The sequence below is a fragment of the Sparus aurata genome, chromosome 2 (assembly GCF_900880675.1).
Source record: "Sparus aurata chromosome 2, fSpaAur1.1, whole genome shotgun sequence".
In the NCBI taxonomy this organism is placed as follows: domain Eukaryota; kingdom Metazoa; phylum Chordata; class Actinopteri; order Spariformes; family Sparidae; genus Sparus; species Sparus aurata.
In genome coordinates, this window is record NC_044188.1 from 17,929,719 (window position 1) to 17,946,137 (window position 16,419).

The window sequence follows — 16,419 nt, forward strand, 5'->3', positions numbered from 1 at the left end:
ACGTGATTCATTCATGATAAAAGTGGCCGTACTCTACCTGTGCTTTCAGGGAGGCAGTTTGGGCCCACTATGAGGCGATTGTAGAGAAAATATATCAACATTTGTCGTCAAGACATTATTGGGGAGTGTGAAATCGCTGCCACTCTGACAGAGTTGGGATGTATGGTGAAGATGACAGCTCCAGTGCCCTCAGAGCTGAAAACCCTGGATCTCACCATCTTTCCGTCTCCTTTGAAAGCTGCTTCTCTCATGTGGCCTAGGCAACAGGCTTTTTCTATAGGACTGTTGTCAGGGTAACATGGAGGCAGAGCAGGGCAGCGTGAGGAGGTAAGAAAACAGGAAAGGAAAGTATAAGAAACATGAGAGGACAACAGAGCGGAGGGAAGACAAAGGGAGAGACGGGGGCGGGAAGTAAAGAACAAGGGAGAGGAGGAAGGCGAGTAGAGAGTGCAGATGATGGTTGGCTAGTTGAGCTCAGCTGATTTATACACTACATGTGCTTGGACATGAATCATTATCAGCATATGTGTAGCACATACTGTAAAGAGACAATATATACAAAATGATCATAAAGAGAACATGGTTAACTCAGCTTAAAAAGAAACAGAGGTCGTCTGAAAGCACTCAGAGTCAAGGTACTTACCTGCAGTATTTTAAAATGTAATCCTTATAGTAACATCACATTAGGATCACACATAAACATTTACTCCTAATTACTCGAAATCTCATCCCTGTTGCTTTCACACACACGGCAGGTTTGACGTCATCCCTTCACAATAGAGAAAGGTCAGGCAGCGTGGGGCATGCTTATCTTTCTAGGCCAGTTTTCCATCTCTGGAGTTTCCATGTCACTGATCACAGGCAGCATACACTAAAATGGGAACGTTCCCACCCAACATTGTTTAATTTTTTATGCCCTCTGCTGTCTTTGCTGCTGCCTCATGCTGCAGATGATAATTAAAAAAAAAAGATCTCGCAGAGCATGAAGATAATGTGTCTTGTGTGAGACCACAACCTCATCTGCCTTTCAAATTAGGGATGTATGCAGCTGTCTAGCTGTCAGTTTTAATCTGATACGTCTCGCATGGGAATGCAGAGTGGATGTTATGCTGTATCTACAGTTCACAAAAGATAATATATTGGCTGGATTAGGGGGAAATAACAGCTTTGGAAGATTTGTTTTTTATTATTATTTTCATCTTATTTTGCTGCAGAACACAAGGAAAGAAGTCACATTTATATATACATTTTTGAGTAAGCACAGTAATACTTTAAATCCCCAATGTCTATGGGCGTCCGTCCTCCCAGGTAACCTGTTGGTGATTGCTTTCGTCAGTTACTTTGGGGCCAAGCTCCACCGGCCAAAGATCATCGCAGTGGGCTGTGTGCTGATGTCCATTGGCACCTTCATCATCGCTCTGCCTCACTTCATCATCGGACGGTAAGTAGAAAGAGCCTATGGGCCTGCTTGTTGTTTGACTTCATCAGATACTCAGCACAAGTAATGGTTAAGTTTTCAACACGTCGATAGCAGCTGCACAGCATCTACAAAGTACATATGTTGATGATAGCCTTGTTAAAATTAAATTTAAAAGCCAGCTTTGGGCAACAACAAAGAGTGTAGCAAAGCTGTTGGTTCCATTTTCATCTCAGTCCTTTACAAGCTGTGCAAGTGATTAATGCACCAAATCATATCCACAAAAAGGGACTCATTACATTCTGTCAATAACCAATCAGACGCAACATAAACACCCAATTCATACAGCGTAATGGCCAGCAAGAAATGTTTTAAAGGCCACAATTCACCCCTAAATCAATTACCTCTAGGGTTATTTATCAATCTAAATTGTTTTCGTGTGAAATAAATAGATATCAGATGTAGGAGGTGTCTGCCTTCTCTCAAATATAATGGAACTAGATGGCCCAAATACATTTGATCAGTTTTTATATTTCGATTGTCTAGGTATTGTGTTGCAGAGATATTTACTGAGGTTAGCAGCCAAAAATCCTCCCATTATGTATATATTTCATACTGTTTATTTCATGTCCTTAACATAGCACTGTTGGGTCAGCCTATACCAGGTCGTCTTGAGTTGGCTGTTGATTCCAATCACATTCATGCTTAAACTTTATTAAAAATAAAATGCTGTTTTTATTTGTTTTTTTGTTTTCATCTCTGGTCCATCTGTGTTTTGCATACAGCTATGAATTTGAAACATCAGTGCGGTGGGTCGTGAACTCAACACTAAACCCCTCTCCGTGTGCGATGGGCTCACCAGCAGACCTTAGCCAAAGTGGTAAACTGCCTGCAGCGCCCCCCACGGGTGAGCATTTACACACATGTACACTGGTAAAAAATAGTAAAGTGACAGTAAAAAATGTCTGATAAATTTCATCTTTGACCACAGGTTGCGAAGGAGAGTCCAACTTGTCAATGTGGATCTATGTGCTCCTGGGAAATGTCTTGCGGGGGATCGGAGAGACGCCTGTGCAGCCGCTCGGAATCTCTTATATAGATGATTTTGCTACTGAGGAGAATGCTGCGCTCTATGTTGGTAAGAAGGATATCACCCAGTGGTGGATGCACTTTTAAAGTAAACACATGTTAGTGAGTTCTACATGTGTGAATGTATGAGTTCTACTCAGCCTTATCCAATAAAATCAAAGACCTAGAACAATTTTTGGGGTCCCTGATTCTCTCTGTTCTCTGTTAAAACAGCTCGAGGGCTGATAATCGTTGTAGAAAATATGCACACTGCTAACTTACTGCATGAAACAGCCGTTCACATTGGGCTTCAGCCCTGGATGCAGCAGCACACAGCCTCGTTTGTAGCACATTATAGTATCTCAAAATAACACCGTGCTTGCTGAAAGCTGCCATGTGCAACAGCGGTGTTTTCCCCGAATTGCCAGCAAATCCCTTCAGTGTCCTACAATAGCAGATTATGGGAATTATTAGAAAAGAACATGCTTGCTAAGCAAGTTGTTCCCAAACAAATGAGAGTTTATAACAGATTGAAGACATGAGCAAATCAATATGTATGAAAAGATTTGTGGAAAATATCAGTTTAGTGCTTAACCAGTATGTGTGCTGTGTGTCTCTTTTGTCATGACCCAGGCTGTGTGCAGACCATCTCAGTTGTTGGCCCTGTGTTTGGCTACCTACTCGGCTCCCTTTGCGCCAAAATCTATGTGGACATTGGATTTGTAAAGATGGGTGAGATGTGTTTGCTTCTACATCTTCATATATCATATTGAGACTTATCCATCTTAAACAGGTCTTGATGCATAAAACAACAGTTTGTATCATATTTAACCATGAAAGAGTTTGATGTTAGGGGCAGAATAGGTCGGCCAAACCCTTTATATATGTGGGGATTCTGGTCTGAATCAAACTTCAGTTCCATAACATGCCCATCATGTCACTAAATTGTTGGCCCTAAAGAGCCGGCCTGTACAGCCGTCAGTAAAACTTACTTACAGGTACTTTTCCTGCCATCCCAGGTCAAAATATCTGTTCTGGAAAAGACCTTTTCATTCATAAAACTGAGGCATGATATTATCAGTTGTGACCTCCGGTGGATGTCAAGCAGCATGAATACGTCTTGCAAATGGAGAGCAGGTGTATAGGATTAGAGTCAATTAGCTAATGAACAAGACACAGTGGAGGGAAAGGTAGGACAAAGCTCTGTTAAATGCTACAATTAAATAGAGTGCTGCCGACAGAGAACCGAGACAAAGGCAACAGAAAAGTAGCTGAAGGAATAACTGAAGAGACAATACTGTGTTCTCTGCCTCATAGAGAGAAGTTAAAAGTAGAGGCAGTGTGGAGTGAAATCATCTTGAGGGATTTATGTGAAACTGCTGTGATGAATAGTCAGATCATGATATTTCAATCCACCTCCTGAGCTCTAAATGACCTTTGATTAATGTCCCCCCCCCCCAAAAAAAAAAAAAACAGAAACTATCACCATCACCCCAGCAGATGCCCGCTGGGTGGGGGCCTGGTGGCTGGGCTATCTCATAGCCGGGGTCATCACCCTCCTGTCTGCCATCCCGTTCTGGTTTCTGCCCCGTTCCCTGCCCATGTCTGGGCCACGGGGCCCAGAGAAGTGCACACCAGAGCAGACAAGTTTCATTAAAGACTCTCCTCTTCTGAAGCACAAGTATCCTGCAGATGACAATACGACTTTCATAGAGATGGCCAAAGGTAAGGATGGAACGAGATGGATTGAAAGAAAAATATATGCCAACACAATCACTTACAAAATTGCTATAGGTACATCATAATTCTACACAAAGGGACAAGTGAGCTGAGGTTTTCTTTTGACAAGACAGACTGGGGAAACAGCCGTCTTCTGACTGTGGGGAGTTCTTGTTGACAAACAGAAGTTTAAGGTCTCACGTTAAGGTTTGACACAAATGCTGAGTTCACCTTCCTCCTTAGAAAACATTTTCAAAGCCACTTTTTTAAGAAAATTTGATTTTATTAAAACTGAAATGGCGCTGAGTAGAGCACATACCTCTGTGGAGGACAAACAGTCCCCTCTAATTTAATCAAACCTAATCCAATATCAAATAAAACATTTAAAACTACAAGATCCAGATTTTTATTTGGATTCACATTAAGTTGTACTCGCTCATAGATACCAACCACCTCGATATGACTGATCCATACATTATTCCCTGAGAAATTCATAGAAATATTCAAAACGCCCTATCCTTCAATGATAAAGAAAGTGAAGAAGTTGCACAGGGTCTGTTCTGGGCCGAGACCCATCCTCCATCCAAGTTTTGTGGAACTCTGTCCTGCTGACAAACCAACCAATGGACAAAAAAAACAAAAAAAAAACAGACATGGACTGAAACAAAGCCTCCTTTGTGGAGTTAATTATGCACTGTTTATATTTGTTTATGCCTCATTGCTAGCTACTGTCAATCAACAGAATAATGTGTAGCCAACAACAGCTTGTGAAACATGTTTCCCACAATACAAACAGAACAGGGACCAACACGCGTGTTGCTCCATAACTCCACAGGCTACTTTTTTAAATTTAAAGACACTATATACTGTAGCCAGGCTAGCGTTTTAATAAACACTGGGGGCGGCAAACATTTTCAAATTCTTTAATTTTGTCCTACTTTCACAAGCCACTACTCATTCTCTTCCTCCTTCTTCAAGTAGACAGAAATACAGAAATTATTTCCTTATAATCATATATTATATTATTGTGTTGCAGTAATAAGAGATAGGTAATTAGAGATCCTAGATCCTATAGAAATATTTAATGTTTAACGTTTTTCGGACAGTGTTTTAAAAGCAGATTTGCCTCCCTCTACAGACTTTTTTCCAACCCTGCGGACTCTGCTGGGACACCCAGTGTACTTGATCTACCTGTGTGTGACAATCATCCAGCTGAATTCACTCATCGGCATGGTCACCTACAAGCCCAAGTACATCGAGCAGCACTTCAGGCAGTCTGCCTCAAAGGCCAACTTTCTAATGGGTACGCTTCATGCAAAACATTTTTTTATTAAAAGCTGTGTTGTCACTGTCTATTTTTTCTCCCACTGTTGTCTCTCCTCTCTCCTCTCATCTGTGTGTGTACACTGATTCTATTTGACTCAAATCACAAGCTTCATGCAATACAAGGATCCAGTTGGCTGAGTAATGTCTCATAAGTGATTCACAACGCATGTAAGTTTCATGGGCCGCTAGTGCTGTAAAGGCTCCAACTGTTTTAAAACAGACAGGCTGTGTCAAAATGCAATAACTCTACATATTTTAGTAGTTATAGATCTGGGTACGAATAGGACGGTGTCGGGGTCAGACACACACAGAAATCCACCTATTGGTGATCTCGTTGGAGATGGAGAAAGATTGAAAGTTAACAAGCGGGGTGAATTGTGGTAATTATTTCTAAACTAATAACTTCAAGTCATTAAAGTGTTTTAGTTTGCAAAATCTTAACAAACTAACTAACTGACTGAATAGTCTACTTTACTCAACAATTCTAAACTAATCGTTTTCCTGGATTTATTTTCATCTTTTAAATGTACAGTGGAAACCCATTACCTCAGAATTACCCAGTAAAATAGTCTTTTTGTCCGGGCTAAAAAGTTTTTACGACTTCATATTATTAGTCTACTTTAGGGTGAAGTAGGGATTCTTTGTCAGGTTTAACTTGTGTAGCAAAAATGCAAAATTAGGTTTCTAGAAAAATTCCTTATTTCTACGCATACTGTATATACACATTGGAAATGTACATGCTGCATATTAAAAGAGCTCAGCATTGTGGATATTTTCTGTCCCACATAAATAATTTGTGTGTGGAAACCTGGAATATCAGGGGGAGCTCTCCCGCTTGTTTCGCATTATATGGGTTAAAGGGCGCTAGGATTCGCATAGTTAACACTCGTGTTCAGAGCATACACTTTAGAGATGAGACGTTTTAACACCTTAGTAATTCCAAGCATTTCTTCGCTTCGCTCGTTGTTGTGCGTTTACTGGATGAAGCAGAAAAAAAGCCTGTTGGCGAAGCGGTATTGTTAAAGAAAAAAGAGGACCGAGGCCTGATCTAATTCAGCCCACTAACCACCACAGCTGCAGAGACGGGGAGCTTTGTGAATACGAGATATGGTTTGCATATGAAATGAAATATCTAATGAAGTTGATAACATAAGATGAAAGTATCTACGTACATGTGGTCTCATCAAGGGAGATGCCTGCACAGACTAAGCTGGCTGCATATGAAAGAGAATGCATTATCAGTGACCAGAGCTAATGACATGGGTATAGATAAAAGACCCAAGTTTTCACATTGATCTTCAATGAAGGTAAAAGAGAAGGAACTGAAATAATAAAAAGCAAGCAGCGCCGTATTTTCAAGGGGGATTTCAGTATGTGCAGTCTTCTTTTTTCCTCTGGAAGTGCCTCAGTCGTTTACTTACACGCTGTATTAGCAAGTGTCAGAGAGATTTGATACTCTATTAAATCTTATTCTCTGTCTTTGTTCCAGATTGTATTAAGCCCTGATAGAAACATCTAGTTTCAACTAGTTATGTGCTTCTGTGTTGTTTTTTTTTTAAAATTTATATCGTAGGTGTGATCAACATCCCGGCTGTAGCACTGGGGATGTTTTCTGGAGGTTTGCTGATGAAGAGGCTGAAGCTGAACATCATGGGAGCGGCCAGGTTCGCCTTTGGCACGTCTCTGATTGGTTACTTCCTGTCACTGTTCTTCTTCACGATGAGCTGTGAGAACGCCAAGGTAGCCGGGGTGACGCTTTCATACAACAGGTGAGTCATGGATGATCACATGGTGTCGTCAGACTATATATATGTAATTAATGACCTAACGGACAGACATTAAATGCACCTCATGAGTTTCTACTTCTTGAATTGGTATGTTTAAGTCAATCTGGTTAAAAAAAACAAGAAAATGCTACTCAGTGTGTGACAAAAGGGACAATGTGGACTAGTAGCTAGGCAGAGCTGGCACAGAATGGTTGAGGGTTTCCATGGGGGCCACACATGAAAGAGCAGCATGAGAACGGCTAACAGAACAAGCAGCGACATGCAAACCGCTGTTTATAACACCGAGGCAACCAGCAGGTGATCACACAGCTCAAACCCAGCCAGAAATAACATAACAGACCAACACCCCCATCACCCCCTGTGTGTGTTCGTGTATGTGTGCCCGATGCACCGCTGAATCTGAAAACTGAGCTTCAAGTGAATTGACACCGCCGACAAAACAGATGAAAAGCAGTCAGATGGGTGCAAAGTGCTAATTAATCTACAGTGAATGTGCTAAAGCTGGCACACAAAACACAAGCCCAGCTTGTGGTAAATACACATTTTCCATTACTTAATACTCATTAACTCTGTCCAACCTGGTGCCAAACATATTTTAAGATGTAATATGTAACATTTGTGCATTAAAATGTCTACACATTACTAGACCTTTGCAATATATTCTGTGGAGTAAGTGTACTTACATTATCCCAAATGTTTCCAGCAATGTTCAAACCCGGAGAAATCCACAACTTTACTCAAGGGGGCAGGACACATAGCTGCTGCAGTTACTCTGCTCTACTGGCTGGTTCTAGAAGAGAGAGCCTGGAGCAGAGCCAGACATGCTGGAGGAATAACCATCCGAAGTCACATCGGTTTCAACTCTGGTCCGCAGCTGTTTGCTGACAGGAGGAAAACTTGTGACTTTAGTGTTTAAAAGTGGATTTACCTTCACTACTGTTTATCAACCTGACTGCAGCAGTGATCCACGGAGGTGACCTCCATTGTTGTTTTAATATGTATTGCAATGTTGACTGTATAGAGAGGAAAAGGGAAAAGAAGAAGGATCTGGAGTCTCTGATGAGTGCTGATTTCAATAAGAGGTTGACCTAAGACACACACCTGTCCTTGATGCATGTCGTTTAACGCTATTTTACGGGTAATGCGTGGTAATCTGGCTGTTCGGGGCAAGTAAACACTCATGCGAGAATGGGAATAAACTCAAACAATCCTGCATTTAAACTCGCTTTGCTGGTGGTGAACAAACCATTAAACCACAACTGCTGATGAAAACTGAAATCTGACTTGACTCATGCACAAATGTTCACAGATAATGTAACATTTACATTTCTTGATACACGCTTAGTCTCAGTCGCCGACTTAGTCCTTCACTGTCTGACTTCATCTCAGAAGTTTTAGTGACCGGCGACCAAATGAAATGTAACATATGGATTTCTCTGGCTTTGAACATTGTTGGAAACAAGTATACAACAAACCCCGGCAATACAAAGGTCTACTATGTTTGTAAACTTCAATGCAGAATTGAATGTTTTAATGCAATATGTGTGTTTTGATATTAGGAGAAAAAGCAACTTTCTCTTAAAAGTATTCAGCCTTTCATTGTATGTCTTTGTAAAGAGCACTACAACAAATTTTCTGATCGCCTATCTTTTGTGCCTCATCTTCCTCCCAGTGTGGACACGGTGTCTTACGATAAACACTCGCTGTTAACAGCCTGCAACTCGGACTGTCTCTGTTCAGCGAGCGACTGGGACCCCGTCTGTGGAGAGAACGACGTCACATACGTTTCTCCCTGTCTCGCTGGCTGCACCGGCTCCACTGGCTCAGGAAAAAACACAGTAAGTTGTCCAATAAAAAAATGTTACACACGGAAAGTAAGGCTACCGTCTACAATGTGTTCCATTCAGCTTCATGAGCTGTTAAAATTGTAAATATCTCTTGAGTGTTGCAGCCATGTGTATGATTGTTCGTGTACAGTATCTTACAGTGCACTGTATGCATTTCTGCGTGTGTGTATATATATATATATATATATGTATATATATATGTGTGTGTGTGTGTGCAGGCTGATGTCTTTGTCCTGCTATACATGGTCACGTGTGTGCGACTGTGTGTTTGTGTGCACATGTCTCTCCAGGTCTTCTCTAACTGTAGCTGTGTCGGTGTGGCCGGTAACTTTACGGCCAGTACAGGTCAGTGCCCTCACACGGACGACTGTGACAGGATGTTCCCGTACTTCCTGGCTCTCTCTGTCATCACTTCCTTTATCATCTCCCTCGGGGGGACGCCGGGCTACATGTTTCTCATCAGGTCAGCTTTAAATTTTAAAAAAGTATCTGTAATGGAAAAAAGGTCTTTGAAGTAACTGAATTACTGCTCACACTGCTGCAAAGTGTTAAGATTAGCTAGAATGCCATAATATCCGTCATTCATGTGTCGTTGTTCTTCCCCTCGACACACTAAATGATCCAACATTTTGTCTACTGATGCGGCTTTAATGTGTGCATTTATGATTTGGACCCTTGGTGTTGAGCTGGTGTTGATTTCAGAAGCTCTTTCTTAGTCTACAAATGTTGCTAACTGGTGTTTTTAACCAGAAGAGAAAGATGTTGTCCTTGTTAAGTAATTGTTATGCCTGGAAAAAAAACAGATAAACAGAGTCTCTTTGTTTTGATGACTGAGTAAGCAAATGAACCTTAAAGGACAATGCAGTTTCATACTGTTTTACTTTGTTAATATTATGCTGACCGTGCCACCTTTCCAGCTTCAAACAGTGTTCTGGGGACCTTATTTTCCTCTGAGAACAGCTTGTTTTTTCAGACAGGGAAAAATTATATTATTTTTTATATATTGTATTATTACCTCATTAAGGTTGTAAATGTTAAAATTCTGAGGTTGAATTTCTTCTCAAACTACAAAGTGCCCTATTTTGTTTTGTTGGGAGTTGACTCCTGTCGTCACAGCTATTGTAGTTGTCAGCTACTGTTGGGAAATGGACCTTTCTACAATATTATTGAGTTAATGAGACATAAGTGTCCACTTCGCAGCTGGTAACTCAGCACTCTCCCTGACCTCATTTGTGAGTATTAGATCAGAGTTTGGCCTTCAATGATTTAACTAATTAAGTAATTGGCTATGTCCTAGTAACCAGTAGTATCATATCAAAGACTTAAACCTCCACAAAATCATATGACTGGAAATGGTTTGTTTGACAGAGCCACTGTTTGTACTTTGACGGGCACAAAGACACAGTCATTGGCATTAAAAATAAGTTTGCTATAAATGGCCAAAATCCTTGTTTCTGACTGCTTTGAACCATGAGGGAGCTAAATATAAAAACATCACATGATTCCTGGGAATAGGCAGTCCTGCAAAAATGGATTAAAAGTACAATAGAGAAAATGTTTTCCATTTTTTATTTAGTAACTGAATCATTGCAACAAATTATATTTAAACTATCACTGAATTTGCACCTGTTGGCGAAGAACAGAGCCTGACCGACACATCTGTTTGCTGATATTATCGACCAATATTGGCCTATCATAGATTGATTGGTATCAGCGTAAGAGTTGTGCCAATATGAACGCTTTTTTTGGGGTTATAATGCAGAAAAAGATTATTGGGATCATTTTTTAATTATTAAATTCCCTGTGAGGTTTACTGATCAGTGCGCTGATTTCGTTTTTGGCAATAAAGTGTATCGTTAAACTGTAATATATCCTGGAATCCTCCGTAATGTCTCACCAATTTTGAGAGATAACAGCCAAAAATCTGTGTACATAAGTTAGTCTTTTACTCCCTAATATAGGTGTCTGCAGCAACCCAAAAAATCTGGTATTGCTCAGGCTCTACCGAAGAACTCCATAACCACTGCAAACACTGCTACACATATGAGTCATATTGACAAAGGTAGAATTTAGTGTTGCAGCAGGTATTTGGTGCAAAATCTGATGATTGTCATTGTCAGTGTTTTAATCATGAAGGTGTGTTGAGCTGCCACAGAAAAATGTTCTTGAAAGTGAATCAGTGGTGTTGTGTTATGAATGACAATTATGACGGTCAGGATTGAAGAGCGAACTCCCCCTTCATTAATTAGCTATAATAATTGGTCCCTCTGACACAGAAGAAAATGGGTCAGCGCTGTCTCATGTTTTCTCGAGGAGATTGGCTGGTCTTCTGTAATTGCATCAGTAAAGATTTGAGTGAATGGATCTTTTTGTGCACAGTATGTGTATTTGTTGTATGTTAGTCGGAGAGTTGAAATACGGATAATCAACAAAAGTAATGGAGCAGGCTCAACTGGCTATTAAGTTAAGTTGAATTGAATTACATTAATTTCTTTAAAAAACAACCACTGTCAAATAGAAGAGTGATATTAGTATTTGGAAATCCAATAATTCAAGTGACTCATTATTTGGGGCAGCTCGTTCTGGCTTATTAGCCCAATCAGCTCAAGGTTAACCTCACTGGCTGAAGCCACAAATGCATTTCAAGTCCTCTGGAGTAAAAAGGCTCCTGACAGATGAATAAGTAGAGAATTCAGTCATTAGCTTGAGGCTGTCCACTGTCCACCACCCTGCAAACTGGTGTTTGATTGGCAGGTGAACTTGCACATTGTTTTTTACAAATAACTGAACAAATTGAAATAATCTTGTTAAACAATACAACTATTATATGATTTTTACCATAGGTATTACTGTGGAATACATGGCGTATACATATAACCCCCAAACCATGTATTATGAACATGATATAGCTTCCTCTGCATGACAGCACCCTCTGCTGGCTGACACTCTGCTTAACACAATGCCTTTCACTGGTGAGACCCTCCAAAGAAAAGAGATTACACACTTCGCCTCCTTTACTCTCTGCGCTGTTCTCCCTTAATCTCTTTCCCTATATCTGTATGTGTTTGAGGTTTTAATGAGGGAATGTAGAGCTATTAAACCTAAAGACAAGCGTGCACACACAAAAACACATACACATACATACAGAAACTCCTAAAGCCATATCAGCTGATCCTATTGGAATGCACTGGCCTCGCTGGAATGAAATTGGCTAACCCGCTGTGTCTCTATGTCTCATTGTACTGTCTACGTTGTATCATAAGGGGGCCATGGGTTATAATTGGCTTTGGACAGTGAGAGCATGCACTGTTTAGGAAGAGAAATGCCTGAAGGACTCTAAAAGTAATGTGTTTAATCTCACCATTTCCCACCAAAACAGGTTATATGAGTCCACAAGTTTTAGCAAACATGTTTGCTGTTTTCGAATCTCATGAAATATGTGAAAATTAATTTTTCTTATGTGATGGAAAAGGCTTTGGTGGCATTATTTGTGTATATTGGTTTGTCTGATCATGGGATGACTACTTTTATTTCTATTTATAAAGCTTCCCTTTTATCTGGAGAAAGTTCACTGACCTAGTGTCTGTTTTGTACCAGAGACATGGCTGACATTTTTTAACCATTTTCTGAAGATATTTCCCAAAATATGCAATTTTTTCTTAATGCAGATGCATCAAACCACAGCTGAAATCTTTGGCCTTGGGTTTCCATGCTCTAGCAACACGTACACTTGGTAAGTGTCCCTCAAAAAAGAGCTAAATCTATGTTTCCAAGGTTAAATGTTCCCAAGATCCCATGTCCCCATGGTCCTAAGTTGCCAGAGTCTTATGAACCTAAGGTTCTATGTTCCTATGGTTTTGATGTTGTGGCTGAGTGGTGTAGGTTCCCAGGGTCTTATCTTACCAGGTCTCTATGTTCCCAAGGTTCTATGTTCCTGGGTCCCATGTTCCTAGTGTAGGTTCCCAAGGGCCTATGTTCCCAAGATTCTGTTTTCCCAGGGTGCTACAGTCCCAGGTTGCTATATTCCCAAGGTTCTAAACTCCCAGGGTCCTAAGTTCCCAAGAGCCGATGTTCCCAGGATCCTCGGTTAACTGGTTCAATAATTTGTTTACACAAATTAAAGGTCCTGTTTGTAAGATCCTTGATCCCTCCTATTGTGTTCAACTCAAATTTGACCCATTTCAAGTTAAAATATATATATATTTAAAAAAAGATCGTCTTTCGTGCAGTTAGATAGACATCTTCATGTCGCTTGAACTAACAGATACACTCCAAAATGCATATGTTTGACAATTATTCAGTCTTTTAACCTCATTTGACTTTGGTCCTACAGCGGGGATCCCTGCACCCATCTACTTTGGAGCAATCATTGACACAACATGTCTAAAATGGGGTCAGAAGAGGTGTGGAGGAATAGGAGCCTGTCGGATCTACAACACCACTGCATACAGGTAGTACTCACATGACAGTCGTTCTTTTTCACTATTCAACATTCAGTTTTCTGACATGGTTGTGTCACATTTACAGTCTCATGTCTCATCTAATGTTTAGTTGAAAGCACCTTATCTTTGCGTAATTATATTTTAGGTAGCTAATTATTTCTTTTAACAGGATAGCGTACCTGGGTCTGACTCTGAGCCTGCGGACTATCTCCTTCATCATTTGCATTCCGGGCTTCATTCTGCTCAGTCGACAGCTGAAGTCGGAGGAGAGAAACGGCATCCATGGTGCTCTGGCCAACGGCGGCACAGAGCTGGAGGCACTCAGGAAGGAAGAGTTTGTGACGTCTAACTCCGACCAGTCACAACAAACCTCAGACAACAGCACAGACAGGGAGACACGGCTGTGACAGATCCAGCAGAACCGAAACTCCTTGTCTCTCTCACACAAACACACACACACTGATGCACACAAACCACAGATGAACAAATGCCAACCCACACACAGCCACACTGTGTACAGCGTGATACTGTACAAACGCACACACACAAATGAGATTTGCAGGGAATCACATGTTGTATCCGATCATCTCATAAAAGCATAAATTCTATATTTGTACTACTGGACCCATGAACGCTTTGTGAATTTGACAGAAATTTGATATAACTGAGATATTTCTTGAATGTACATGCTGTTTCTTTTCCTCATAAATAAAATATAACAATAGTTCTGGTTTAATGGTGGCACAAGAGATTAGATGGGAAATGTGACTTGTACAGACTACTAGAAAAACATTATAATTCTCAAAACCAGCAATTAATTTTTCTTTCTGATAAGTTTTTCTTCCTGACATCACTGTTCCTGAACAGAAGAGGAGAAGTGGCCTTATAAAAACCGGCGGCTCTGTATTTAAACACAAAAAACAATGGAAATGAGGAACATTAAGCCTTCAAAGAGACCGGAAGTAAAGATTTTTCTTTTTTAGACTTTTAAACAGAAAAGAGAGTTGGGATGTAGTAGAAATATGTGTTTGAACATGTATTTCAGTGCCTATCTGAGGGCTTGGTGGTTGTTGACATATGTGCCTCATTCACTCAACAGTTACCTCTAAATCATGTATGTCTCATCAGTTTTGTAACATTTTTGAATAGATATCTGAACGCTATCAGCCTGAATGTAAGTCCTTAGTCATTGAGAAAAATAATTAATTTCTGAAAAGTTTAGTCTTTTTACTTTAGGCCCAAAGTCAGGTCTGGTTGTATCGTAGTTTGTGTTCTGTGCTTTTCTGGACGTGAACTTGTTCTGCTGGTATTCATACTCACTAAAAATGATATTTTGTGGGATAAGTAAGTGGGATTTAATTACCAGTTTGTTTTGTGGAGGCTGCTTTGATTTCAATATGGATGATGTCCAAAAGGGGACAGTACACAATTCCTGTAGTTTGAACCAGCACCATCCACACTAAATCTTTGTTACTGAAGAGAGAAAAATGTTATAAATACCTACAACGCTGATGATTAGGATCAGAGTGAGTGTGCTCAGAATTTCTCAATGCACCCAAGCAGGCACTTTCATTGAACAACTCTTTACGTTTAATAAAAAAAATGTCTGAGGTGAACCCTTGAAGAGGAAGAATTTATACTCCTGCTACAGTGATGATCTATCCTGTACGATATTGTTCACCACTTTAGGCAACAAACCTCAGTGTGTGTGAAGTATCATGGCAGGATATGTTAATTCATGTTACTGATGTGTATAAGCTCAGCCTCCACATCTCAAACTATTGCTAGACAGGAAGTGTAAGGTTATGTTGAGGTTTTTTTTGTCTTTTTGCACGTGCATTAACTCAAACACCATGTTCTACTCTCAGGTTTTTTATTCTGAAACTCAGAACCCATTTGTTTGAAATCTGTAAAAGTAATGCCGTGAAGTAAAAAAAACAAAAACAAAAAAAAAAAAAAAAAAAAAAAAACACATTGACTGGCTACTGTATCTCAAGACAATAGTTTGGAAAAAAATATAATACTTTTGTCTTTGTAAGTGTATAGCGTATTATTATTTTGTAAGACCTCACTGCCCAAAATGGATATGAACCATGTTTTCAATTTGAAGTATCTGGTGGCTATATCGTCTTTTTGAATTCAGGTTCAGTTTCAGACACAGGTGAAGTACAGACTCAGAGAAAAGCAGCGAGCAGTGTAGTGGAAGGATGTCATTATCTCACTAATGTAAGGCATTTAACTTGCATTAAAGAAATCAGAATGTAAATAATTTTCTTGGATTATTTTTGTAAAATTCAAGGATAACTTAAATGTAACACTAAAGAATAAAACTTTTCATATCCAATCACATTATATGTTGGTGTTTTTTATTCACAGGTGCTAATTATTCAAAACGAAGCACAGCGTAAAGAAATGTGTCTTTATTAAACAAACTGACCTACAAATAAAAAAAGGCACTTCCATCTGATTTCTGACTTCAACAGGAACATCAGAGCACAACTTGAAGGGGAACTTTTGCAATTGTAAACCCTGAAACCATCAGTGGCAATAACCAATCGATCATAAAACGGGGAACGATAATCTGATGATTACAATGTCAGCTCCTCTTTCACAGTAAAAAAAAAAAGCTCAGTCTGGATAATGGAAATATAACAATCAGTTCAGCCCCTTTTGATGACATGCATACAACTTCAACCTAAAATGAACGCTTAAAACAGGCAGCGCAGTTTTTATACAACAATCTAGACCTTCTGTGGCTCAAAAACATACATATGACTTATTTTAACCCCTCGTTTATCTCAGATTGAATAACT

At 39.9% G+C, this 16,419-nt stretch overlaps 1 protein-coding gene across 4 annotated transcripts in view; it reads left to right on the forward strand.

Annotated features, from left to right (window-relative positions):
- The window catches only part of LOC115565932 (solute carrier organic anion transporter family member 1C1-like), a 46,065-nt gene extending 30,110 nt beyond the window's left edge, over positions 1-15,955 (forward strand). For 3 of the 4 annotated variants that reach the window (XM_030391625.1, XM_030391606.1, XM_030391615.1), the window contains exons 4-15: positions 1,309-1,441; positions 2,203-2,324; positions 2,409-2,555; positions 3,119-3,217; positions 3,962-4,210; positions 5,343-5,507; positions 7,104-7,299; positions 8,990-9,155; positions 9,383-9,627; positions 12,833-12,897; positions 13,498-13,615; positions 13,776-15,955. In XM_030391625.1, coding sequence (XP_030247485.1) covers positions 1,309-1,441; positions 2,203-2,324; positions 2,409-2,555; positions 3,119-3,217; positions 3,962-4,210; positions 5,343-5,507; positions 7,104-7,299; positions 8,990-9,155; positions 9,383-9,627; positions 12,833-12,897; positions 13,498-13,615; positions 13,776-14,013 — 1,943 coding nt within the window. In that variant the 3' untranslated portion in view covers positions 14,014-15,955. The remainder of the gene's footprint in view (positions 1-1,308; positions 1,442-2,202; positions 2,325-2,408; positions 2,556-3,118; positions 3,218-3,961; positions 4,211-5,342; positions 5,508-7,103; positions 7,300-8,989; positions 9,156-9,382; positions 9,628-12,832; positions 12,898-13,497; positions 13,616-13,775) is intronic. The other variant, XM_030391635.1, reaches the window with a different exon arrangement.
- The last annotated feature ends 464 nt before the right edge of the window (positions 15,956-16,419 follow it).